Genomic DNA, 27,932 nt, shown 5'->3' with positions numbered 1-27,932 from the left:
TTTTTTTTTTTTTTAATGAAAGGGCATGGCTTATTCCAGAAATGGAGGGATGGCTTTGAGGGGGTACTTCTGAAGTGGGACAAGTAGGATTTGGTGACTGCCTAGAGGTGAGGGATGAGGAAGAAAGAAGAAATATAGTTGATTTCAAGACTTCTCACGTGGCTGACAAGAGGATGATGATGACAATAGGAAATATAGGAGAAGGTACAGGTTTGGGATTTTCAAGTTATTTTTGAGGTGTCTGTAGTGCATCTATATAAAATGTCTAGTAGGCCAAAAGTCAGCATTAGAGATAGAAGTTGGGTGTCATCAGCATATGAGTGGTATTGAAGTTTTTACTTAATTCAGCCTTTCCCAAACCAGGTTTTGTGAAATGTTAACACATATGCCACAAAAATGTGTTTAGTGGTGTTATGTAACTACAATTAACAATAGCAGCAGTTAACAGTAATATAGCAGTTATTACCATGTGCTAGGCACTATTCCAAATGCATTACATACTTTAATAATCTTTGTAATCATTGTATACCATCATTTCCAAATCTTGCTTCACATGAGAATCACTTGAAGCATTTGTAAAAATAGATTTCTAGGCTCCATTCACTGAATCTAAAAATTTTGGGGTTGAGCCTACTCACATTTGGAAACCACTGCTATCAAGTTCAGAGAAGTATAATATAGTTTTTGTCCCCTCTTAGAAATTCATAATGCATTTCCCTACTTAACTATAGAGCTCCTTTTTCATGGCACCCCTTTTAACAATAGTGGAGAACACTATTATGAAAACAAGTTTTGGAAATAGTGGTTTAATTTTATTCAACAGTTACTGAACACTTAATTAGGTTCTAGGCACTAGAGATACAATTATATATACAGACCTCGGGCCCCCGATCATTCACAGACAAGTAAGGAGCCCAAGTAAACATGAAATTATAGTACAGTTGATGATAAAAGTAGTTACAATGTGTTATGAAGAACACAGGAAGGGTGGGTACATGTTTGAACACATAAAGAGAAGGCCTCCTGGAGGAAAGTATACCTAAACTGAGTCCTAAAGGATGAGTAGGAATAAACTGAGGAGAGGGAGAGGCCTTGGGGGACAGGGGTAGTGGAAGAAGGGTGTTCTAGGTAGAAGAATGACATAAGTAGGCTCTAAGGAAGAGACAGAACAGGGCCTACAAGTCCACAGGTAAGGCTTGGGAATAGAATTTGAAGAGGAAATAGCATGAAATAAGGCTATAGAAGGTTAGGAGGAGCCTGATTCTGAAATATTTGGCAATCCATGTAAAGGAGTTTGAACTTGATCCTCAGGGCCCTGGGAGCCAGTGAAGGTTTTAACTTGGAGAGCGATATGTTGAGATTTATGCTTTAAAAAGGTTTCCCTAGGGGTATAAGAAAGGATTATTTAATCTACTTTTTCTTCAAAGGCAACTATCTGGGCATAATCAAAACTATAGGCTCAAACATAGGGTAATTTTTAAAAACTAAATTTTTATTCATTTCAGAGAGGAAGGGAGAGGGAGAGATAGAAACATCAACGATGAGAGAGAATCAATTGATTGTCTGCCTCCTGCACACCCCCTCCTGGGGATTGAGCTCACAATCTGGGCATGTGCCCTGACCTAAAATCTAACTGTGACCTCCTGGTTCATAGGTCAATGCTTAACCACTGAGCACCACCGGCCAGGACAAAGTAAAGGACTATATATCATACTATGTAATTATTTTTATTTTTAAAAATCTTTTAAAAATATTTTTATTGATTTCAGAGAGAGTAAGGGAGAAGAGATAGAAACATCAATGATGAGAGAGAATCACTGATCAGCAGCCTTCTGCATGCCTCCTACTGTGGATCGAGCCTGGGACCCTTCAGGCCTCAGGCTGATGGCTCTATCCACTTAGCCAAACCAGCTAGGGCTGATACTATTTTTAGAAGACTACTTACTGGGGCTTTTTCTGTCACGCAACCACTGGGATAAAATCTAGTATTCAATCTAAGACAGTGGTTCTCAACCTTCTGGCCCTTTAAATACAGTTCCTCATGTTGTGACCCAACCATAAAATTATTTTCGTTGCTACTTCATAACTGTAATGTTGCTACTGTTATGTATCATAATGTAAATATCTGATATGCAGGATGGTCTTAGGTGACCCCTGTGAAAGGGTCGTTAGACCGCCAAAGGGGTCGAGACCCACAGGTTGAGAACCGCTGATCTAGGATTTCTCAGTAAGCAACAGTAGCACTGTAGTTTTTCTAAAAAAACTTTTACCTGTTTTACTTCAATTAGGCCCACCTTCTATTCTGTATAGAATTAAAAAACTCATTTTTAAATGACTTAAAACATTTGATGAGAGAGAAACATCGATTGGCTGCCTCCTGCACACCCCCTGCAGCTGATTGAGCCTGCAACCCAGACATGTGCCCTGACCAGGAATTGAACCAGAAACCTCTTGGATCACGGGTCGATGCTCAACCACTGAGTCACACTGGCCAGGCTAGAATGAAAAGATTCTTAGTGCCAGTTTTTCTTCACCAGCCTTTGGGAGGAGAAATAGGCAGCAACCCTAGCATGAGAAAATAGCCGGTATCAATTACCTGCCTCTCAATTTAGTGAGACTAAGGAGAGGTCAACCAATAAATTGCAATCCCTGCCCTAAGAGCTGCCATTGCTTAGACCTTCCTTCTCTCACCATCCTAGCTTGTAGTCTCTGTGATAATAAGAACCCACTGCTCTCTTCCTATTGCAACCTACAAAATCCTTCTGTTGCAGACAACAACTTGAGACATAAAAACTAACAACTTACTCTCAAACTTAAATACCTTGAGTTGTGGTTAAGATACAGAGAAAAGTGACACAATCACTTGTATTTCTACTGCAGTAGAAAGATAACAAAGTAAATGATTTATTTTACCATGGCTAAGGCAAGTGGAGCTATTCCATATTTTAAATAAACGCATCTTTAGGAAAAGAGTCTTAGGCTTTCTGCTGGATATTTTACATCAACGGATGTAATTTTAAAAATCATTAATGTTATACTGTTTTATGACTCATGTAATTCTTTGAGTAATGTTTCAAAGACATCTGAAATAACTTAAAGATCACAAGGGTCTTTAACGTAAAAAATGAAGTAAATATTTAGGTTTATTTAGTACTACAAAAATTCTCATCCTTTGGGAGAAGTGGTCAAGAGCTTAGAGAACAATCCTATGTAATAAAAGCCTAATATGCAAATCGATCGAACAGCAGAACAACTGGTGGAACAACCGGTCGCTATGATGCGCACTGATGACCAGGGGGTAGATGCTCAACACATCTACCAGGGGGTAGCTGCTCCCAGTCCACAGGCCCCAGGCCGGCCAAGGCAGGTGCTAGCAGGGGGCTCCGATCGCCCCGCAGATCGGCTCTGATTGCTGGCCAGGCCTAGGGACCCTACCCATGCACGAATTTTCGGCACCAGGCCTCTAGTGATTATAATAAATGTATTCAATCTGATACCTTTTCTTTAACCTTCAGTGCTGCTGGCAAGCACTAGAATAGCTGTCATCCTTAAAGGAGGAACCTGTATTTTTTTAAACTTTTTTTTTTCCTGAAAGGAGTTATATGCTTCTCTTCTACATTATTTAATACACTTTCTATATATGATGCACAGTATTAAGGTGCCATTCATTCAAGCTCTATTTAGTAATATGACCCCTTTATATGTTTATCTCATATGAAAAGTTGCAGAACACTCTAAATCCAGTTTCAACTATATAAACTTATTCTACAAACAATGATAACAGTTAGCCTTTGTTGTTCTTTATGTAAAATAGAGTATAGCCTGGCCGGTGTGGCTCGTTGGTTGAGTGTTGACCTATGAACTAAGAGGTCACAGTTGGATTCCTGGTCAGGGCACGTGCCCGGGTTAGGGGCTGGATCCCCAATGTGAGGTGTGCAGGAGGTAGCCAATGATGTTTCCATCTTTCTCTCCCTCTCCCTCTCCCTTCCTCTCCTCTCTGATATCAATAAAAAAATGTTAAAGAGGAAAATCCTATATAATAAAAAGCAAATATGCAAATCGACCAAACAGCTGTATGACTGGTCACTATGATGCACACTGACCACCAGGGGGCAGATGCTCAACGTAGGAGCTGCCCCCTGGTGGTCAGTGCACTTCCACAGGGGGAGCACCTCTTAGCCAGAAGCTGAGCTCAAGGCTGGCGAGCACAGCGGTGTTGGTGGGAACCTCTCCCGCCTCTGCGGCAGCACTAAGGACCCCTTGGGGGTCCCAGACTGCGAGAGGGCACAGGCTAGGCTGAGGGACCCCCCCACTTTGCCCAGTGCACGAATGTCGTGCAACGGGCCTCTAGTATATAATAAAGAGGAATAGAAACCAGAGTGTTCGCTCTCAGCCATTGAGGACACAAAGAAAAGGCAGCCATTTGCAAGCTTGGAAAAAATCCTCATCAGGAACCATATCTGCCTGCACCTACATCTTGGACTTCCCAGCCTCCAGAACTGTGAGAAATGTCTGTTGTCTGCCTATGGTATTCTGTTATATCAGTCCAAGCAGACTAACACATAGTATTAAGATTAATTATAAAAAATCCTTGCCCTGACCGGTTTGGCTCAGTGGATAAAGCGTTGGCCTGCAGACTCAAGGGTCCCAGGTTCGATTCCAGTCAAGGGCATGTACCTTGGTTGCGGGCACATCCCCAATAGGGGGTGTGCAGGAGGCAGCTGATTGATGTTTCTCTCTCATCAATGTTTCTAACTCTCTATCCCTCTCCCTTCCTCTCCATAAAATATATATTTAAAAAAATCCTTAAAAAAAAATCCTTATCAGTTAGAGACTTATTTAAGTATTTATAGGTGAATAATATATAGAATGTCTGGGATTTACTTTGAAATACTATAGCAAAAAAACCCCCCACAAAATACCCCAAACAAACAACAAAACAAACAAACAAAAAAACCACACTGGGGGAAGTAATGAAACAAAATTAGAAAAGTGTTGGTAATTAATGAAGCTGGTTGATGGGTACATCAGGGTCATTATACTGTTCTCTCCACTTTTGAGTGTGTTTGACATTTAAAAAAATATATTTATTGCTTTCAGAGAGGAAGGGAAAGGGAGAGAAATATCAATGAGAGAGAATCATTGATTGGCTGCCTCCTATACACCCCACACTGGGGATTGAGCCTGAAACTGGGGCATGTGCCTTGACCGAGAATCGAACAATGACCTCCTGGTTCATAGGTTGATGCTTAACCACTGAGCCACATTGGCAGGGCTCCTTGACATTTTTCATAATAAAAAGTCAAAAAATTGTTTATTCTAAGGGGTATATGAGAGGAGGGAAATGAATGGGTCACAAAACCATATAAAATGAAGTACTATTAGGTGTAACTTGCTTTTTAAAACTAACCAGGCATACCTTTCTGCAATGAAGTCTGACTTGATTCATCTTCTGTACTGTCTTTCTGAGCACTCACTAAATCTGCAACCAGAACTTCCAATGATTTATAGTTGCTCCCAGATGTCTGAATTTTTTCCTCCATTTTTTTCTTAATGTCTCTGAAACTGAATCCCATTCGTATAGCTTCATGTATCATAGGACTTTGAAAGATGTTATCATCTGAAATGAAAATTGGTGAGCAAAAAGAACAGAGTTTAAACAATTATTTTCATTAATACAACTCAACACAAAATATAGTTAAAAAGAAAAATTTAAGCAAGAAAAAATACCAAAAGCAAGCCAGCAAACCCAGACTACTCTGAGATATTTAGGCACTGATGGATCACTTTCAGAATTTTACAATAACTGAAAATGCAGTGAGTATTTTGTATCATTGTGAAGTGAGATTAGGTTGTTTAAAGACTTGATGAAATAGTGCAAGATAAAGTAAAACAGATAAGGGCTAAGTGCTTAAAAAATCTAAACATTTCCCAAATCAGATGTACTCATTAACAACTAAGTTAAGGCACTTAAAGAACGAATGTCTTTACAGTGTCCCTAGCAATTATTTTGAAAAAATAATGGGAAACGGGGAAGTCTGTGACCTTGAAAGTATGAGTTTCCTATTTCTCAGACTTAGTTTCTATAGCTAAAGGGGGTGAACTAGGTAAAAACAAGGAAGCAAATAGAAACTCACTTTAACGATACTCAGAGTAGGAATACCGGTTATGTAAGAAAGTGCTAAAGAGAATATTAATACCCTCTGATTCATCAATTACACTCTGGGGCATTAAAAATGATGCATATATCCACCAAAGACATACAAAAGAATATTCATAGCAACATTATTTATAATAGCTTCAAACTGGAAACAACTCAAATATCCATCATCAGGTGAGAATGGCTAAGTACATTGTGGTATATTCACATACCACACAGCAAGAAAGGACAAACTACTGCCACAGGCAACATGGATGAATCTCATAGACAGGAGTAAAATATCATCTTAATGATGAACTAGAGACAAACGATTATATACCGTATGATTACATTTATAAGAGGTTCTAATTTAATCTATGGTAATAGAAGTCAGAATATAACTTGGGGGTGGATACTGATTGGGACATAAAGGGATTTGATTGTAAGAAACATTACATGGTAAGTAACAAAAGATACTTTTTAGGTAGGAAAGTAACTTAGCATTTGTGTTTGATAAAAATTCTGCCAGGAGGCTATAATGGAAATAACAGTTTAGGAGACTACTACAATAGCCTGGATAAAGGGCAGGAACCAGGGCAGAATCAGTAGATTTTAGACAATATTAAAAAGGTATAATTTATCAGATCTAGTGATTAATTAAATGTAGAGAGATTAAGGAAAACAAAGAGCTTAAAATGACTCAAATTACAAATCGACTCTGTGAATTGTGATACTATTAACTAACACAGGGAGGGAATAGAGCAGGGCTGAATTTGTCTGAGTGGTTTTCAGAGATGCTGAATTTAAACTGCTCTTGAGATTTGTAGGTGGAGATATCCAGGTCAGCTGGACACCACTCTTTCCTAGTTCTACTAACACTTGACTGTTTTTTTTTCCAGTTTGCTTTGCTGGCCCCTTCTGCCCACCTGATTAGATATTGATGATTCCCTTCCACTGCCTCATTGATCCTCCTCCCCTTTTTACAATGTCTCTGGACACTTTCTCTACTACCACAATTTTACCCCCATTTCTATGAGTTCCAGGTTTTAATATTCACCAACTTGGATATTCAGCAGGTACCTGAAGCTCAACTTGCTGAAAACCAAAAGCAAGGACAACAGGATATCCACATGAAAAAGAATTAAATGTACCATAATGTCATACTATATATAAAAATTAACTCAAAATGGATCAAAGACCTGAATGTAAGAGATAAAACAAAAAAACCCTTAGAAGAAAACATAGGTGACTTTGGATTAGGCAATGGTTTCTTAAATATGAAATCAAAAGCAAAAGCAACAACAAAAAAAACAGATCACCCTAGCCCAGTGGTCGGCAAACTGCGGCTCGTGAGCCACATGCGGCTCTTTGGCCCCTTGAGTGTGGCTCTTCCACAAAATACCGGCTCTTCCACAAAATACCGACTTCTGCGCATGGGCCATGAAGTTTCAATCGCACTGTACGTGCGCACCCGCACGTGGTATTTTGTGGAAGAGCCACACTCAAGGGGCCAAAGAGCCGCATGTGGCTCATGAGCCGCGGTTTGCCGACCATGGCCCTAGCCGGTTTGGCTCAGTGGATAGAGCATTGGCCTGCAGACCGAAGGGTCCTGGGTTCAATTCTGGTCAAAGGCATGTACCTTGGTTGCAGGCTTCTCCTTGAACCAGGCCCTAGTCAGGGTGTGTGCAGGAGGCAACCAATCAATGTGTTTCTCCCACATCAATATTTCTCTCTGTCTTTCCCTCTCTTCCACTCTCTAAAAATCAATGGAAAAATATCCTTGGGTGAGGATTAAAAAAAAAACCCAAAAAACAAAAACAGATAAATTGGACTTCATCAAAATCAGAAACGTGTTTGCTTTAAAGGACACCAATAAGAATGAAAAGACAATCTACAGAAAAGGAGAAAATATTTGCAAATCATATATATAAAAAGAACTAGAATATATCAAGAACTCTTACTCTTATCTAATAAAAGAGAAATATATAAATTGACCATCACTCTGTGATGCCCCACAGCCAATCAGGAACGAGTATGCAAATTAACACAACAAAAGATGGTGGCGGCCCCACCCCACCCTCAGCCGCTCTAGGCCTCTTGGCAGCGCGCCTCCTCAGGGCCTCCCTGCGGTGCTCCACCTGTCAACCATCCTTGCAGCCTCCCTATGGCCCAGCTCCCGGCCTCAGAGGCAACTCTCTGGTGCCTGAGGTCGTAGCTCCCGGTGTCTTGCGTCTCCCTCTACCCCACCCCTGCCCTGCTGCTCTGGTAAACAAAACCCTAGTGTTGGGAGCAGCCCTGTGGGCGCGTACACGTATGGGAGCTCGCTTGGTGCACAGTTAGCACGCCTCGGGAGCCCCGGGCCAGTCAAGGGGCAATGGTGGCGTCCGTGGCAGCAGCGGCAGGCAGCTTAGCTTTGTTTTGAATAGATGAAAGAGGCCACATACACAGTAACCCAAATTATCAGATCTCCCTCCTCCCTATCTTGCCAAATCAAGAGGGGATGGGCAATGGGAGTGGAGGGAGGGCGGGCGGGCAGGAGGCAGAGGGCGGAGGAGGAAGAGGATGAGAAAGGGGGCCAGTTGCATCCCACTTTCACAATGGGAAAGTGAAACGCACTGGTGCACCCAACCTCTCCGGTCCTCCCCACTTCTGCTGCTGCTGCACAGGCTGCCCAAGCAAGCCCACCGCATGCCAGCAGCCAGGGGAAGGAAGGCCTATTCTTGCACGAATCTTCATGCATCCGGCTTCTAGTTAAACAAGAAGAACACAAATAACCCAACTAAAAACTGTCAAAGGAGATGAACAGACATTTTTCCAAAGAAGACATACAAATGGCCAATTAGCACATGAAAACTGCCCAACATCATTAGCAATCAGGGAAATACAATCAAAACCTCGATAAGGGCCTGGCCAGTGTGGCTCAGTGGTTGAGTGTTTACCCATGCACCAAGAGATCGTTGGTTGATTCCTGGTCAGGGTACATGCACGAGTTGCGGGCTCGACCCCCTGTAGGGGTATGCAATAGGCAGCCGATCGATGTTTCTCTCTCTCTCTAAAATCAATAAAAACATTTTAAAAAGTTCCCCCTTAAAAAACCCATGATGAGACACCACTTCACACCCACTAGGATGGTTGTAATAAAAAGACAAAGAATAACTAGTGTTAACAAGGATGTGGAGAAGCAAACTGGAACCCTCATACACTGGTGGTGGGAATGTGAAATGGTACAGCCACTTTGGAACACTGGCAGTTTACTGAAAAGGTTAAACATAAGAGCTACCACATGACCCAGCAACTCTATCCCTAAATATATACCCAAGAGAATTAAAAACATGTCCACAAAAAAACTTGTACATAAATGTTCATAGCAGCATCAGCTATGTCTACCAAGTGACAAATGAATAAATCAGATGTATTGTCCATACAAAAACAGTTTTCCACCATAATAAACACACATATATGAATACATAAGCGAACCTTGAGGTCATTATAATTCCATTTAATATGAAATGTCCAGAATAGGCAAATTCATAGAGACAGAAGTAGATTAGTGGTCGTTTGGGGCTAGGGTGTGGGGGGCAGCAAGGGGAAGTGATTGCTAATGGGTATGGGGTTTATTGTTGGGGTAATAATAGTGATGTTCTGTAATTAAATAGTAGTGATGGTTGCACAACCTTGTAAATATACTAAAAACCACCAAAGTGTATATTTTATAATGGTGAATATTTTTAAATAAATTATATCTCAATTTAAAAACATTAATCCTAAACCAAAACACCAATCTCATTAATCATAAAAAGAATAGTATGCATTGTAAGGATGATTATCAAGAAATGTTACAGAATGTTTGTTTCTGGATGATTTCAAAAATATAGGCTGGAATGAATAATTTCTTTAACTGTATTATTTATTCCTATTGCAAAACCCACATTAAAGTGGATCGCCTTCTCAAGCATCTTTATGAATATAAATATTCTCTTCCTTGAAATCCTTAAGATACTAAACAGGCGATGTTATGAGTATAGGGAGTGGGGAATCACCAGACATATTCTAAATTAAACTTTCTACTATATTTGAATCATGATGCCTCAGTTGAGAATGAGATCTGTAGTGTGATGTAGAATTCAGAATACCTTGTTTACAGCCCTAGTTCCACTAATGATTTATAATGTAACTGTGGACAGGTCACTAAACCTTTCTGACTCTTTCTCCTCATCTGAAATATGGGGATAACATCTTCCTCACTTAACATATTACATTTCTGGTTTTAAAGATGTCTATGACAAGTAAATAATCTTTGTGATAAAAACTTCTACCTCTCTGTGAGGTAATAGGAACAAACAAAATTAACCATAATCCTCTGCAAAGAAGATGGGGAAGGCACAAAGACGGCATGGAATAATTAGACAGGTAGGTTAGGGTTAATTATGGTGATGGCACATTAGTAGAGCACTGGATTCATGATCCGGGCTAACTAAAAAAGCTCCAGGGACAAAAATATATCTAACCCTTCCTTTTGTGATTTTAACAGAAGTGGTGATGGACAACCTATAGTTAGCTGCTCCTTCCAAACTTGGAAAGGTAACTGTACAACCTCCATAGGAATGTTCTGAATATATAAATATCCTACTGAAACATAGGTACGTTGTTACTTAAGTTTATAGCAATCTCACCTCAAATACACACACCTTGGTGAACCTGAAAGATTATGTTTACCTTTCTACTCTATAAATAATAATGAAATTAAAGTATATTTATTATAATAAGCATATTTACCAATTCTTTTCGTTAGTGATGGTGTTTTTTCAGAAGTTCTTCCCTAAAATAGAAATATGAATTATAAGTTAAAATTCTTCTTGGTAGAAGGCAATAACCTCAATTTGAAAAGTTACATTAATCATGAATTTAAAAATTGGCTTTATTCCAATTCAACATGAATATTCACAAGAGGCATAGCCTGATGAAGCTAGAAGGAAGTTAAAAGATCATCTAACCCAAGCCATTCACTTTACAGACAAGAAGCTGGCACTGAGGAAGATTAAACAACTTGACTGAGGCAATATAGTTCATGGCAGAACAATAATGGCAACTCTGGTCTCCCATTCTACTCCAGACCTCTTTTCACCTGGTACTGATTGACGCCTTGGCCACCCTAGGTGACAATATCAATTTAGATACCTTTTTGAGATTTTAATTATTGTTTGTGGACAGTTTAAAACTGTGAGTATAAAACACACCGTACAAAACAGTCAAATTTCAAAAGATTGAGAGATGCAAGTATTTTAGTTCCTCAAGACCATTTTTGCCTATAGTGATATTAAATCAGTTAATCCTAATCCCCTTTTCACAAAGTTACTTCAGATTAAGAATAATAAACAGCCCTGACCGGTTTGGCTCAGTGGATAGAGCGTCGGCCTACGGACTCAAGGGTCCCAGGTTCGATTTCGGTCAAGGGCATGTACCTTGGTTTCGGGCACAACCCCAGTGGGGGGTGTGCAGGAGGCAGCTGATAGATGTTTCTCTCTCATCAATGTTTCTAACTATCTCTCTCCCTTCCTCCCTGTAAAAAAATCAATAAAATATATTTTTAAAAAAAGAATAACAAACAGCCTGGCCAGTGTAGCTCAGTGGTTGAACGTTGACCTATGAACCAAGAGGTCATGGTTCAATTCCCGGTCAGGACACATGCCTGGGTTTCGGGCTCAATCCTCAGTAGGGGATGTGCAGGAGGCAGCTGATCAATGATTCTCTCTGATCATTGATGCTTCTATCTTTCCCGCCCTTTCCCTTCCACTCTGAAATCAACAAAAATAGATAACAAAAAGAATAACAGCCCTAACCGGTTTGGCTCAGTGGATAGAGCGTTGGCCTGTGGACTGAAAGGTCCCAGGTTCGATTCCGGTTAAGGGCATGTACCTTGGTTGTGGGCACATCCCCAGTAGGAGGTGTGCAGGAGGCAGCTGATCGATGTTTCTCTCTCATCGATGTTTCTAACTCTCTATCCCTCTCCCTTCCTCTCTGTAAAATATTAATAAAAAAAATATATAAAAAAAAGAATAACAAACACTTTTCAAGATCTTCCCTTTAAAGTTCACCATACATTAATTTAAAATACTACACTGTGAATTTTACACCAAGAAATCATTGCAAAACAAATTATATAATACCTGAAAATATATATTCTATAATATTTGACTTACCACAGACTCCTCAAGTGAATGAGTTAAATGAATATTGTTTATATATTCTTGTCCCTTCTCTTCTAACAGATATTTACACCTAAACAAGAAGGTTAAACTTTAGTAGCTGAAAAATTAGTAAAATGTATGATATAATATCTACCATTTTAATTCCATTAACTTGCTTTTCAGTATTTCTAAGGAGCCACAAAACAAAATGTTACTTGCCCAGCTGGCATGGCTCAGTGGTTAAGCATCGACCTATGAACCAGGAGGGTCACAGTTCAATTCCCAGTCAGGGCAATGCCAGGGTTGTAGGCTCAATCCCCAGTGTGGGGCATGCAGGAGGCAGCCAATCAATGATTCTCTCTCATCACTGAAGTTTCTATCTCTTTCTCTCCCTCTTCCTTCCTCTCTGAAATCAATAAAAATATTTTTTTTAAAAATCAACTTAACTTACAACTTTTAAGCAAGTTATTAAATTATCACTTTAACATATTTTCAAAGTTTTAAATAGTTAATCTTAACAAATGTTATTTAGAGGATTAAGCAATTGTGCATTTAAAAAGAATTCTTTAGGCTTTCAGCATTTCCTGTTAAAGCTGTTTAAGGTTAAGATTTATTTTCAAATGATTACTCTCAAGTTGTACTATTTTGTAGATCAAAAATGCATACCACTTCTGTATATGTCACTTCATTTTAAAGAGGCAAAATGGGGGAAAAATAAATTAATTTTAAAAAAAGAGGCAAAATGGCAGGATATTTAGAGTATGTCATCATCACTCTAAGATGCCATTGACTGTACAAAGCATGATTGCTTTAGGTACTATTGCTGCCAATTAACTTATGGCCCACTACCAGATAAATCTGATTTCAATGATCTGAAAATGTACACAATTTTGTGTCTTAGAATCAGTGACAAACAGTAATATTTGCTTTGCTAAAGGGTGTGATGGGTTCTTTAGGAATCTCCTTGGCGATGGGCTCCCTTGTGCCCATTGTAAAAGAGCCTACTTCCAACAGCTAAAGTATACATTCCTATGTATACTTTATGTGTTTAGAAATAGAATCATCTGAATGTCATAAATATAATATACAAGCAATAATGTTTTCATCACCAGAGAAGGCTTAGATGTTTTTCTCCTATAAAGTAGGTGACCCCATTTTTTAGAAACCAGGTGTGAATTTCAAGCCATGGGAAGGCAAAAATAGTTGAGGTGAAAAGTTATTCAAGTCTTCCCACTGCATACTGACCAACTTGGCTTTTATTGAATAAACATTTAACTCCCTTACCCTGGATACCACTTAGCATGTTCTTCCCAAGGGTCTTCACTGGGTTTCCAATTAGTTAGCCCTCCTCCACATTGAAAGCACTTTACTTTATCACCTTCACCTAAGAAAACACACAAGTAAAAATACATGTATTTTGTACAATTAGCTTACACAAAAATACCCTTTTTAGGCCCTGGCCGGGGTAGCTCAGTTGGTTAGAGCATCGTCCCGATACACAAAGGTTGCGGGTTCGATCCCCGGTCAGGGCACATACAGGTATCAACCAATGAATACATAAGTAAGTAGAACAACAAATTGATATTTCTCTTTTTCTCTCCTTCTCTCTCTAAAATCAACAAATAAAAAAAAACCCGTTTTAACACCATGAAATTAAGCATTTCTAAATTTACACAAAAACCTCACAGCTTAAAAGAAGACATTCAAATTCACATCTAAGTAATAGATATGACCATTTGAGAGGCAATACACATTAAATTCACCAATTCAATTTGAGGTATTTTACAGAATACAAAAGTAAAATAGCCCAATTTTTATATGGAAAATTACAATTGTTACATTCTTTTTTTTTTTTATCCTCACCCGAGGAGGGAGGATATTTTTTCCGGGAGGGGGAGAGAGGGGGAAGGGGAGAGAGAGAGAGAGAGAGAGAGAGAGAGAGAGAGAGAAGGAACAGAAACATCGATGTGAGAGAGACACATTGATTGGTTGCCTCCCACATGGGGCCAGGGATCAGACCTGCAACCCAGGTACATGCCCTATGACCAGGAATCGAAACCTTGACCCACTAGTGCGTAGGCTGATGCTCTAATCATTGAGCAACACCAATCAGGGCTATTACATTCTTTTTTAAACATGCCATATAGGGCCATCAATACTATACCTTTTCAAACTGTGACACTTTAATAATAAAGTTTAATGCATAATAAAGTTAGAAGATAAGTTTCTCTAAGGTTGTAGCTATATGACACTAACCTTCAAGATTGCTATATGAGACTATATAAATAAAATATTGAAATACTTGGTATTTTGGCACTATTCAATCCTAAAGTAAATGGATCAGATATATAATGGTGTAAATTTTTCTGAAAATCCCTTGAAGCCATCACACTAATGGCTCTTCCTGACATGTCTAAGGTAGTACATTTGAAATGCACTCATTTGAAGCAATAAAGCATCATTCAGGGCAGCTTTCAAATATAATCTTTGTACAAAAGGCAGATACCAATTTTAATACCAATTTTACTGTCAGCCAAACTAAACTCTCTATTGTTAACTCTTCTTGAGAGGTGCAGAGAAAATGCATGTAATATATATATTGAGCACATAGAGTAAGCATCCAATAAATTATAGTTAGTATTACTATCAGACCCATTGTTTCATCAGGGATACCTATAATCTTTTGCATGTCATCCTTCTCCAAAAAACAATTACATGAAGATAAACATGACTCATAATACAGTAGTCTTTCACATAAATTCAGTGGTTACATTACATATTCAACATAAGGGTTAACAGAATAGTGTTATGATCATGCCATACCGTACCTAAATATTTACCAGTTCAAGGGGCTAAAGGAATCTATTTACTTTTTAGGAGCTTGGGATAGTTGGAAAGTTATTTATTAGCCTGGTTTTATAGTAAAGTTTACCTAAAGCATAAAATCCAGCTCTTGCAAGCTGCTCCTTGTTAACAGAGTACATCCACGTCCCAAAAGTAATGATCCGTGCTTCATAATCTGCCATGGCTGGGTTTCTTGGAGAATTTGTTGAATTTGGGAAATTCCTATCAGAACCCAGGACATCAGATTCATTCTGAATATTAACATTCCGTCCCAAAACAAAGAAGCAATTGGGAAAGTGTCGCCTGTGTTCTGACCATGCACGATCACAAGGTTCCCAATTTTTCAGTTTTCCACCACAACAAAAGCACTGCACTTGATCATCAACACCTGTATAGTAGAGCCCAGCACTAGCTAACTCTCTTGGAGTTAAGTGGGCATAGTCTGGCCAATTCTGAAATGACTTTAATCTAGCTTCTTCACTACACATGGCAGGGGTCCTTGGGTATACGGTGTCCGACATATCTACAACCTGTCCAGTTCTCAAAAGATAATTTGCATGAGTCTCAGATGACCTGTCTAAAGCAAAATGATTTCTGTTTCCCAGGTAGTTTTCAGCTTTGTACTGACCATTCTGGATACCAGAATTGGTAGGTTGCGCAGCATTATTTTCAAAATAAAAGCCATTGATAAATCTGCAATTTGGGGATACTTTCCTGTGTCTTCCAACTGCTGAGTCTCCATACTGCCATCTATCTACTGCTGCATGACAACTAAAGCACTGCACGGTGTCTCCTTCACCAGTATATAGAAAACCAGCACGTGCTAGCGTTGATGCTGAAACAGGACTACTACTTGGAAAATTAGCAAAAGTTTTTAATCTATTAAACTCTTCTACAAATTCTTCATCCTTATCGATGGCTGCAGGTACACAAGTTTTAGATCCTCCAAAACAGTTAAAAGTCATCTTCTCTTGAAAATAGGACTTGTCCACCTTTTCTAAAAAGAGAACATTACATTAGGAAATCACTTTTGATATTAGGAACTAACAAATTACCAACTTATAAAATTACACAATCTCTAAAAAACATTTTAATTCTAAATACTAGAGTTCTACATTACCACATGATTCAAGTCATAAAGTAAAATCTAGCATTTTTGTTTTCTTTTAGAGGAAAGTAATACTTAAGTAGAACAGAACTATTCATTTTAAGTGCTTATTTTCATATAAATATAGAAACTGTGATGCAGAATATATTAAAATTAACCATGTGAAATCATTAATTAGGGAAAACATGAAAGCATAAAATATGCAGATTGTTAAGGTCTATGCATAATTGTTATAATAAATTATTATATATTCAAGGCATCAAAGTTCAGTTTCTACAATTAAAAAAAAAGAATATTCAGAATGCTAATGAATTAATTTTAGTATTTATTTTTTTGCTTAACAAAAGATAAAGTATTCACAATAATGATTCCAATGGGTTAAGAACATCAAAAGTTCCTGATTTTCATGAATAAACAGAAGCCATTTTTCATTGAAATTGAGTCATTTTAGATGTATGTACTACTGCCCTCTAGAGGGTGGCTCAGGAGGAATACTAAGTATGTGTAGTTCCTTTTGCTGTCAACTTCCCATGGTCAAGGAAGTTCAAATATAAGAAGTACCATTGCAGCCTCATTACATCTGCCAAATCATAACTGTGTAATCTTTAACCCAGGTTAAAAGCAAAACAAAACTAAAAAGAACTAGTTGGATTATGAGAAGGATGGCCAGTTACTTATCCTCAAATCCTAGACACTTTTAAAAAGGGAAAACTGATGCTACTAATAATTACCCTGGGACAATAGGCTGAAATCCGGATTGCCTCAGGCAAACCTGATTCTCCAGAATTTCACACAGTTCCTAACACTGTACTACTCTGTACTGTATATGCGTGTCAAATGTAAAATAATAGTCACAGCGACTCTGTCTCTACTTCATAAGTGCATTAATTGATTTCTTAGGAAGAATAACCAGCTCTTTTGACATTATGTCGGCACAGTATGTCTTGGAACATCATCCCTCTTAATGTTCAACACAAAGCTTCTGTCAATGGACATCAGTCCTTGACCATGTCAGTTTACAATGGTATTAATTCATATATACCTCAAGACCTGAGTTATATATCTCCATACAATTTTTAGAAGAATCTCCATGACTTTTGATTGTTTCTCAGATATCTGAAAATATTTTTATACTAGCTTCAAGGTCCTTTGTTCAATTAGCATAAACTGGATGACAAAAATCAAGATTCAAAGAAACCAAGGCTGGCTGATAGGCTGAGATAAATTTTAACAGGGATATGTGTAAAGTTTTACAATCCGACTTGAAAAATATGCTGTACAACTAAAAAAAGATGGAGACTTGATTTGGAAATTAGTCACGTTAAGGCAAAGCAGAATAAAATCTTGGGATTTTAGTTTACAAATTCATTATGAGCCAACAATACATGACTGATAAAAAAAACTTAAAGCATCTTCAGGCTGCATTAATGTCCAGATGTGCAACATCCAGAGCCAATTCGGCTATACTTTGAATATTTCAAATTCTGAACAAATTTTAGAAGAAACATTAACAAAGTGTAATGTCCCTAAAGAGCAATCAGGATGATGAAAATGGTGTCCTATGAGAAATAGTTGGGAAGAGAGGGATATGGAGGATAGAATAACTAACTGCCTTTAGATACCTAAGATGCTATCACATAGAAAAGGGATTCAAAATCTGTGAAGCGTGAGGGGGCATGCAGGAGGCAGCCAATCAATGATTCTCTCTCATCATTGATGTTTCTATCTTTCTCTCCCTCTACTTTCCTCTCTGAAATCAATAAAAATATTTTAAAAAGAAACATAACTACTGTAGATTTTAACCCAATACAAGGATGAGCAGTTACAACAATCAATAGCAGTACAAAATGGATTGGAATGCCTTGTGGAATATGAGTTCATTACATCACTGGAAGGTACTTCAGCATTGACTATGAGATAGTATTAAACATTTTTAAGTCCATAATTACCCTGAAGAATTAATGCTCAATATAATCCATATAAAAATTACCTTCTCTGAGATAAGTTTTATTTCTCAGGTCAATCAAAATAGAAGTGTAAAATCAATGATTCATTGTTATTTCACAATGGTATACATTTTGTGTGGTTTAAGCAGCCACCTTATTTTAGATATTATACTGGTATAGAACTCCACTATTCAATATTATTAGCAGGAGAATCTCTATTTGAAGCTTTCAAGTGGAGACCTCATCTTCCCAGGGGTTATTTCTATGCTAATAGTTTAGATTTCACTTTTTTAAAAAGCAGATATTTTTTGCCCTAGCCGGTTTGGCTCAGTGGATAGAGCGCTGGCCTACAGACCTTGGTTTGATTCTGGTCAAGGGCACATACAGGTTGCAGGCTCGATCCCCAGTCGGGGGCATGCAGGAGGCAGCCGATCAATGATTCTCATCATTGCTTTTTCTATCTAACTCTCCCTCTCCCTTCCTCTCTGAAATCAATAAAAATATATTTTTTAAAAGCAGATATTTATTCAGAAGCACTCAACACTACATATACAGTATCAGAGTGAGAGCTTCTGGAGAAGGGTGAGAAAATAAAAATTACCAGAGAGGTTAAAAGTGAAAGGGAGAAAGATGACTGAAAAAAAAGACAGAAACCTTGGGTTTGGAGGCAGACTCCAAAAGAAAGGGAGTGAGATTTTTTTTTTAAAAAAAAGAATTTAAATAAAATGAAGGTGTGGAAGAGGATATTTAGAAAATAAGTATACATGGAGCACAGGAACTGTAAATGCAGAATAAAATGGGTATGGGTATTGGAGAAGGGTGATAAAATGGTTTTTGGATATAAAAAGGTCTGAATGCAATAAAGTATGGTAAGCCTGGCCAGTGTTGCTCAGTGGTTGAGTGTTGACCCATGCATCAAGAGGTCTGCTGGTTTGATTCCTGGTCAGGGCACGTGCCTGGGTTTCAGGCTAGATTCCCCAGCAAGAGGCATGTTGATTGATGTTGATGCATTGATGTTTCTCTCCCTTTACTTTCCTCTCTTCTCTAAAAACAAAATCAATAAAAACATATTTAAAAAAAGATCCACTGCTAGTTTAAAAAAAGTATGTTGAGATATTTTTAAGGCTTCTTTGTGAAAGCATATTCAGGCTTTGTACTAGGTAAGTAGAAAGGTAAGAAGGCAGAGAAAAAAATCTTTAGGGGAACAGTGCTTGGGAAAATAGCACTATGGAAGCAAACACTGGCAAAAAAGAATCAGCAAGTAGAGGTACATATTTATATGGGGGGTATGGAAGACTTCAAGATGTGAGATGTGTTTAAAATATACATACACACACAGTATATGTATATATAGCCTAGTCAACTAGGTAAAGATAGCCATTGGCAGGTGCCAAGGAGAAGAGGCTGACTGCTAATTTAGTGATAATGTGGGATATGGACTGTTGGAGGAGAGAAAAGCACACACAAAAGACCCACCTACTTGGTATCTGTACATAATACAAAAGTTTCTATTTCCTGGGTTTTTATTATTAATATAGAAAATAAAAAACATATTTTATTGATTTTTTACAGAGAGGAAGGGAGAGGGATAGTTAGAAACATCGATGAGAGAGAAACACCGATCAGCTGCCTCCTGCACACCCCCCACTGGGGATGTGCCTGCAACCAAGGCACATGCCCATGACCGGAATCGAACCTGGGACCCTTCAGTCCGCAGGCCGACGCTCTATCCACTGAGCCAAACCGGTTAGGACTAAAAGCGATTTTAATGGGGGAGAGGAATATAAAATAGGAGGTACATCAGACTGACATTGTATGAAAATATATACTAATAGACAAGACCTAGAAGGCAGTTTTTAATAAATGGGTAAATGTGTTAAGGTGGCAGGATTAAAGGTGATCTTTTTCTCCAAAATGACTTTAATAATATTTTCACTTAATGTTTCTCAGGATGGTACCTCTGGCCTGGGCCAGGAGCCCAGCTGTGCGGAAGGTGGATGAGCAAGGAGGTGGATGGCCTAGTTGCTTCATCCTCTTCCACAAGAGCCCTGCAGCCACCAAAGCAGAGGGAGGGAGGGAAGGCAGAAGAGAGTTTGTTCCACCTGCCACCAATGAGCCCTGTGAAGCTCAGGGGAGCTCAGCATTGAAACCCAAGTCACCAGTGCAGGTGCATTTGTAAGTTGTAGGCTACTGGGCTGCATCCACCTAGCGTCATGAGGGATAGTCCCACACTCAGCATGACCATCACTGCAGGGGCATCCTGGTGGGAAAGAGCAGGTATGGCACTGAATTTCATCCGTTTTTGCTAGAAGGAGCAAAACTTAGACATTTTGAGGAGTTTTATGGATTACTACAACATGTTCATAGGATACCTAATGTTGACATTTTATTAGGCTATGCAGACCTCCAGGGAAACTTACTACCTATAAATAATGATGATACAATCCACTGCTTAGGATTTTAATACAAAAGAAGAAACAGACAACAGTGCCTTTGGTACAAACACACTAATGAAGTAAAATGTTTTAACCAATGCACTGTGTCCTGTCAACCACAGAAAAAAATGACATTCAGCCAGCCACTGGTATGCCCCAAGACTTCACACCTATCTTTAACTACAGATGTGGATATTCACCCAGAAACACATTGTAGGATAAGTTCACCTTTAAACACCACACTGAACACTCCCTAGGACCCTACAGTTGGGATAGTTTCAGCCTAAGGGAGATACCACATGGCTTAGAGAAGGTCCCAAGGATCTCTTTATATCCTGGCTTGTTCCAGGGGGTCTGGTTCATGGAGCAAGTCTACTGGCTATTAATTACGAAATTTTAGAAGTTAATGATGTAGAAGTTACAGGAAGAGTTTTGATCAAGTAATAGACATGATGATTGCAAACAGCTGCAACCTCATCATAACAGCAAGATAAACCAGGAGAATAATGTTAGGAACAGTAAGATTTCTGGCAGCTCCACCCAACCTACTGATAATAGTCTTCTAGGCCATACACAGCAGATTGAACCAAACACTGAGCCAAAGGATGAAGACAGTGATGAAGATGACATTATTATTGAAGATAATGGTGTGCCACAAAAGATTCCTAAAGCTGTTCTTTCTACCGAAGGCCTTGGAATGGTTAACACAAATAAAACAAACTCAGTTATGAGTCTGGACAGAACAGTTTTATTTCTTCTAATTAAGTGAGTTTAGTACCCCTAACAAGTGGCACAAACAAAAGAGAATTTTAAACACACGTTGCAGATCAAAAACCCTTAGAATATGGAACCATCATTACATCAGGAAATCATCCTTTGAATGTTTTCTGAGGATGTCACAGGACATGTACATTTGGCTGGTTTAAGAGCTTTTAAATCTCTGATCCAATGACCTGGAATAGGCATGAGAACAATAATGTTGCAAGTTAAAATGTTATAAAAATAAATAGAAACATAAAGATTAGTGGTTGCCTAAGGCTGGGGGAAGAGGGGAAATGGGGAGCAACCGCAAATGGTTGAGTTTCTTTTTAAAGTAATGAAAATATTCTAAATTAGGTTGTAGTGATGGTTGCACAACTCCATGAATATACTAAAAACCACTGAACTGTACACTTTCAAATTAACTTTATGGAATATGAATTATATCTTGATAAAGCTATTTAAATGGTGTTAAAATAACAGTTTGCTAATTGTTGGTATACACTTTGATGAAGCAGAGGTCATCTTAAATCTAAAACAAAGAGATCTTTGCTAATGAAGTTATGAGCTTTTGATATGAAAAACTAGATGTTACAGTACATTTTCAGAACTATGTGAGATTACCAAATCATTTGTTTGAAGTGGTTAAATATTTAACGTGTTGCAAAGATTCTAGTTAAGTTTTCCTTTAACTACATTCTTTCAATTCTAATGTGAAGTCTGATTCTCTCTTTTGGTACTCTGAGGATCTCAGTTCTTGTGTTTCCAGAATTTTATTTCTTAATGTTGTTCTTCTGTTGCTAATTGTTACAAATCATTTTCTGAAATGCATTTTTTAACTTCTAAGAAATCAAACCAAATGGCTTTTTAAAAAATATATTTTTTATTGATTTCAGAGAGAAAGGGAAAGGGAGAGAGATATCACTGACAAGAATCATTGATCAGTTGCCTCCTGCAAGCCCCCTACTGGGTATCGAGCAGCAACCTAGTCATGTCCCCTGACCGGGAATCAAACAGTGACCTCCTGGTTCATGGGTTGAGGTCAACCACTGAGCCACATCGGCTGGGCTCAACTGGCTCCCTAAAGTTTCTTCATATTATGAAGCACTGAAGCTATGTTCCTGAATTAGGAAATTCTGTAGTTTACATATTTATAACGAATTCCAAATGTGTATAATTTATGATTTCAAAATGCAGTTAATTCCATTGACCCTGGTAATATAGGAGACTCTCCTTTAATTCTTATCCTCATTCCCAATCTCATTGGAAAGCATTCCTTTCGTTTTGGTTGCATGTTTCTATATATACTAGAGGCCTGGTGAAAAAAATCTGTGCACTTGGGGAGGTCCCTCAGCCAGGCCTGTGCCCTCTTGCAGTCTGGGACCCCTTGGGGGATGTCCACCTGCTGGCTTAGGCCTGCTCCCCGGGAGATCGGGCCTAAGCTGGCAGTCAGACATCCCTCTGGCAGCCCGGGAGCCCTCGGGGGATGTCCACTTGCCAGTCCTAAGCTGCAGTCGGACATCCTTAGTGCTGCTGAGGAGGCGGGAGAGGCTCCCACCACCACCACTATGCTGGCAGCCATCAGCCTGGCTTGTGGCTGAGCAGAGCTCCCCCTGTGGGAGCGCACTGACTACCAGGGGGCAGCTCCTGCATTGAGTGTCTGCCCCCTGGTGGTCAGTGTGTGTCATAGTGACCAGTCATTCCCAGTTGTTCTGCTGTTAGGGTCAATTTACATATTACCCTTTGATTATATAGGATGTTGGTGTGCTTTTGAACTTTTCTAATTATTCAGTAGTGTGAATTGTTTATATACAAAATGAACCTAAATTAAGAGATTTTTACACACAAGACAAACGTGCACTTTTTTATACAAAGATTTTGGATTTTCTTCAGTGGGATTATTCTGGGAACACCATCTAGACTTTAGGAAAAAGATGTATTGACCGTTGACAGGTAAGAGTTTATACATATTATTTTCATTAGGCTATTTCCCACACATCTACCTAGAACAAGTAAGAGTAAGGCTGCCGACATTCATTACTGGCCTGATTTCTTTGCTATTTATCATTGTAAAATGTACGTGAGTACTATAGTACGTGTGTATATAGAAATCAAGAATATTATAAAGCACATTAACGCCTTATGGTTTATGGATAATTCCCTCCAACATTATTAATTTTATGGTACGGGGAGTGTGTATGCCTTTATAACAGTTGTATGCCATTAAAATAATGAAGAATCAAATGACAGTTTTGAAGGATAACTTCTCTAAGTGGTAAAAAAAAAAACAGTAACAAAACACACAAATAATCTCTTATTTGAAGAAAATTCTAATGTTGCTCTGGCCAGTGTGACTCAGTTGTCTGGAGCATCATCATGTGCACATACCCAGGTTTGACCCCACCCGCACCCCCGCCGGGTTGGGGTACGTCCAGGAGGCAACCAATCTGTTTTTCCTTCACATCAATGTTTCTCTCCCTCTCCCTTCCTCTCTAAAATCAATAAAAATTATATCCTCAGGTGAAGATGAAAAAAAAAAGCTATTTGGTAGTCAATTATTACTGGCTTAAGCAATTTTATGGTCTTTAGGGTTTTCTATGTACAATATTATGTCATCTGCGAATAATGACAGTTTTACTTCTTTTCAATTTGGATGCCTTTTATTTCTTCTTGTCTGATCACTATGGCTAGCAATTCCAGTACTATGTCAAACAGGAGTTGTGACAGTGGGCATCCCTGTCTTGTTCCTGTTCTTAGGGGAAATGGTTTTAAATTTTGCCCATTGAGTATGAAGTTGGCTGTAGGTCTGGCTTAAGCAATTTTAAAAAACAATTTATTCCATAATACCAGGAGATAAAATATTAGCCAGTTATCATAGCATCTTAGAAAAAAAATAAGCAGTTTCATATGCATATTAGATGCTGAAGAAAGTAATTTTGACTCTGAAGTTTAACACAAATTTATTTAAGGTGGCTAACTAGGAAACTATCTCTGATGACTAAAAATTAATTACAAATACCCATTAAAACTTTTAAAGTCAAACTAGCTCCTGAATAGTAAATCACTGTTCTTAACAACTAAGTGGCAAAGCCTTTAGTCCTTTTTTTCCTCTTTAGTCTTTTTTTTCTATCAAGCTCATAGATCTCAACAATGTATGTGAGCACTATAGTATGTGTGTATATAGAAATGTGTATTTCTTGTCTTCTGAATAAAAGAGACACCCTCTTATCTCTGGAAGAAATTCCTCCAATCACTACAGGCTCACTTAATAAACTACAAATATCATTATTTCTGCAACCAAGGCTTTGTTAACCTCATCATGAAAAAAAAAAAACATCTAGGTAACTATATTGATGTGGCACTATACAAAGGGAATGAAATAATTGTTATGGGTTGAATTATGTTCCCCCCAAAAGATATGAAGTCCTAACCACCAATTAGGAATGTGATTTTATTTAAAAAGAGGTTATTTGGAGATGTGATCAAGTTATGATGATGCCATTATTGTGAGACTTCATCCAATATGACTGACAATCTTAGAAGAAAAACACAGACACAGAGACATGCAGGGGAGACAGCCATGTGAAGATGGAGGCAGGGGCTGCAGTGATGATGCACCTACAAGCCAAGGAACACCAAGGATCAAAGGCAACCCCAGAAGTAAGAGAAAGGAATGAAACAGGTTCTCCCCAGGGCCTTCAGAGAAAGCATGGCCCTGCCAACATCTTGATTTTGGACTTCTAGCCTCCAGAACTGTGAGAAAATAAATGTCTGTTGTTTTAAGCCACTCAGTTTATGGTACTTTGTTATGTCAGCCCAAAGAAACTAATATAATGATGTTAAAAATATGAAAAGAATTATGCATACAATATAGCTCTATTAGCTACCACTATAGTACCACTATCATGCTAACTGAAACATTATCTAATTATGTAATTAAATAAAGGCACCTGTTTAAAACTCAGAAAACAGTTGTTTTTAGAATCTCATCTATGACATTTTTGCTGGTTCTTCCACTCAAAACCCCAGGACAATGACTATTCTTTGTGCCCCCCATGTATCCTCTACATAATTTGCTGTGACTCAAGTATACTGGATTTAATAATTTCTGGAGGTATGCATGTTTGTATGTGTGTGTATATATGTATGTTGTTAGTATGAAGGTCCTTTATGACAGGGCTTTTATCACAATTATATTCCCAATGTCTAATGCAATGCATGGCACATAGTAGTGCTTAATAAATATTAGGCAAAAGAATAACTGTTGAGTCCAGCCAGTGTGGCTCAGCAGTTGAGCGTTGACCCATGAAACAGGAGGTAGCAGTATGATTTCCAGTGAAGGCACATACCCGGGGTTGCAGGCTTGATCTCCAGTATGGGGCGTGGAGGAGGCAGCTGGTCGATGATTCTCTCTCATCATTGATGTTTCTCTCTCCCTTCCTCTCTCTGAAAATCAATAAAAACATTTTTAAAAAAAGAATTGTTGAACCACCTCTATTAGGCTACAGCCGTTATTATTCCACATCTTCACCACCACCTCCTTTGAACTCTTGAAATCACTGTACTAAAAATTGTTCATACGCCATTGTGCCTTGGAAATGTGACCAAAATAGGAAATATATGCATACCATGTAAACAGTATAATTCTTCAGTGATACAAAAACACATACTAAAATCACATCTCAAAAAAATACAGGATTCATAAAATTTTTCATAGTAACACTATAAAAACTTTATGTGCTAACCAAAAAAACAACACCATCATAATATAAAATTTATCTTAAGATTCTCTTTGCTCAAATATTACAAGTTTTTCTTAACAGTAGCTTTTTCCTCTATAGAGGACCCAGCATAGAGATCTTATCAAATAAGCAGCATTCTCCCTGACCTAATGTCAGTCAAACCCTCTTTTAATTATCTTAAAATATTAGCCAATTATTTGTCTGTTTAGAAATAGCATTATGATTTACAATGTTGTAGTACCTAGGACATATATTGGTGTAAATGTATCATAATATAAAAAAGCTGAATTTTTAATGATATGCCCTACAACAAAAATGGAATATCATTTTTCAAATTCAGCATTCATACTGATACATTTACATAAAAATTCAACGTTTAAGCAAATTGTTCATTTATACTATACTGAGATTATTCAAATTGTGAAGCATATTTTCTTTTTTTTAAATATTTTTATTGACTTCAAAAAGGAAGGGAGAGATAGAAACATCGATGAGAGAGAATCATTGATCGGCTGCCTCCTGCACGCCCCCTACTGGGGATCGAGCCCACAACCTGGGCATGTGCCCTTGACCAAAATCGAACCTGGGACCCTTCAGTCCACAGGCTGATGCTCTATCCACTGAGCCAAACCGGCTAGGGCAAGCATATTTCCTTTTAACTTTAAGTTAAATGGCCGATAAAACATTTTTGAGGTTAATTACATTCAATCAAATCAAAAGTTCTTTCCCTAAACTTAACCACTGGAGCCATTCAAATAACTGAATGGCATTAATGAGCACTTAGCTTATAGGCTCAGTCAATAACATAAGCTTACTAATACTGCTGTATACAATGTATGCTTGATCATGAAGTCTACTTCTGTAAATACCTGAAAGGGCATACTGAGAACCAACAAAAAGAATATCAATTACATGTTCTACACTTAATTTAGAAAGTCATAGTAATACATGAATTTGAGCACAGAACTCCAATCTTTGACAAATTATTCATAATAATTAACTCCTCAGGAACAGTTCCCTCAGAATAAACACACAGTAAGGCATTCCCACATCTATTCTTCAACAAATTATAGAACTGTGTTCCTCCGAAAGAATGTTTTGCATGAAGATACACAGATTTGGGGCTCAAGAATTCCCTAAAGAGCATAAAAAAGTTCAAGACCACTATTATTCCCCTTTCATGTCACTGAAAACTGTTCAGAACTTAGAATAATTTATAGTGCTCATTAATCAGTGGTCTTTGATTAAAAAATAAACCATGTAGATCCATGGCATAGATCAATACTATTAATGCCTTAACCCATGGACACAGACAGTGGGGTGGTGAGAGCCTGGGGCGGGGAGCAGGGGTGGGCTGGAGGAGTTCGATGGGGGGGGAAAAGGGAGACATATGTAATACTTTCAACAATAAAGATTTTTAAAAAATACTATTTGTGCTTATTCAGATCTCAGATAAAAACCTTTGCTAAAATCAGAGCAGGCAGAAAAAAAAATCTCAAGATGGATACCAACCCAATCTTGAATACAACTGTTTTCCTTTTTAAAAGAGAGGGGTCAGAAAAATCCTACTACCCAGGCTGTGAACACTTTAGAATATTTATCCTTTAAGAACCTTTCCTGTGTGCAAGCACACATGCACATTATAAATATTTCTAAAGGGGATTTATTGTACATGGTGTTTTATAACTTGCTTTTTTTTACTTAATAATATAAACATCTTCCCACATCAATTTTTATCTGGATTAGAAACATTATTTTAAATGGATGTATG

General features: G+C 38.2%; 1 protein-coding gene and 1 pseudogene across 3 annotated transcripts in view; one reads left to right on the top strand and one right to left on the bottom strand.

Annotated features, from left to right (window-relative positions):
• Nucleotides 1-27,932, bottom strand: part of XIAP (X-linked inhibitor of apoptosis, E3 ubiquitin protein ligase) — a 46,842-nt gene that overhangs the window by 5,007 nt on the left and 13,903 nt on the right. Inside the window, exons 2-7 of one of the 3 annotated variants that reach the window (XM_014544950.1) lie at nucleotides 15,886-16,168; nucleotides 15,260-15,393; nucleotides 13,612-13,711; nucleotides 12,340-12,418; nucleotides 10,916-10,958; nucleotides 5,420-5,620 (exon numbers count right to left, since the gene is read on the bottom strand). In XM_014544950.1, coding sequence (XP_014400436.1) covers nucleotides 5,420-5,620; nucleotides 10,916-10,958; nucleotides 12,340-12,418; nucleotides 13,612-13,711; nucleotides 15,260-15,393; nucleotides 15,886-16,136 — 808 coding nt within the window. In that variant the 5' untranslated portion in view covers nucleotides 16,137-16,168. Of the gene's footprint in view, nucleotides 1-5,419; nucleotides 5,621-10,915; nucleotides 10,959-12,339; nucleotides 12,419-13,611; nucleotides 13,712-15,259; nucleotides 16,169-21,520; nucleotides 21,611-27,932 lie in introns of those variants that run through there. The other 2 variants (XM_014544949.1, XM_005872703.2) reach the window with 2 other exon arrangements.
• On the top strand, nucleotides 18,127-21,551 carry LOC102238793 (annotated as a pseudogene).

The sequence above is a fragment of the Myotis brandtii genome, unplaced genomic scaffold, assembly GCF_000412655.1.
Source record: "Myotis brandtii unplaced genomic scaffold, ASM41265v1 scaffold39, whole genome shotgun sequence".
Classification (NCBI taxonomy): Eukaryota; Metazoa; Chordata; class Mammalia; order Chiroptera; family Vespertilionidae; genus Myotis; species Myotis brandtii.
This window is presented reverse-complemented; position numbering and strand designations above follow the sequence as displayed.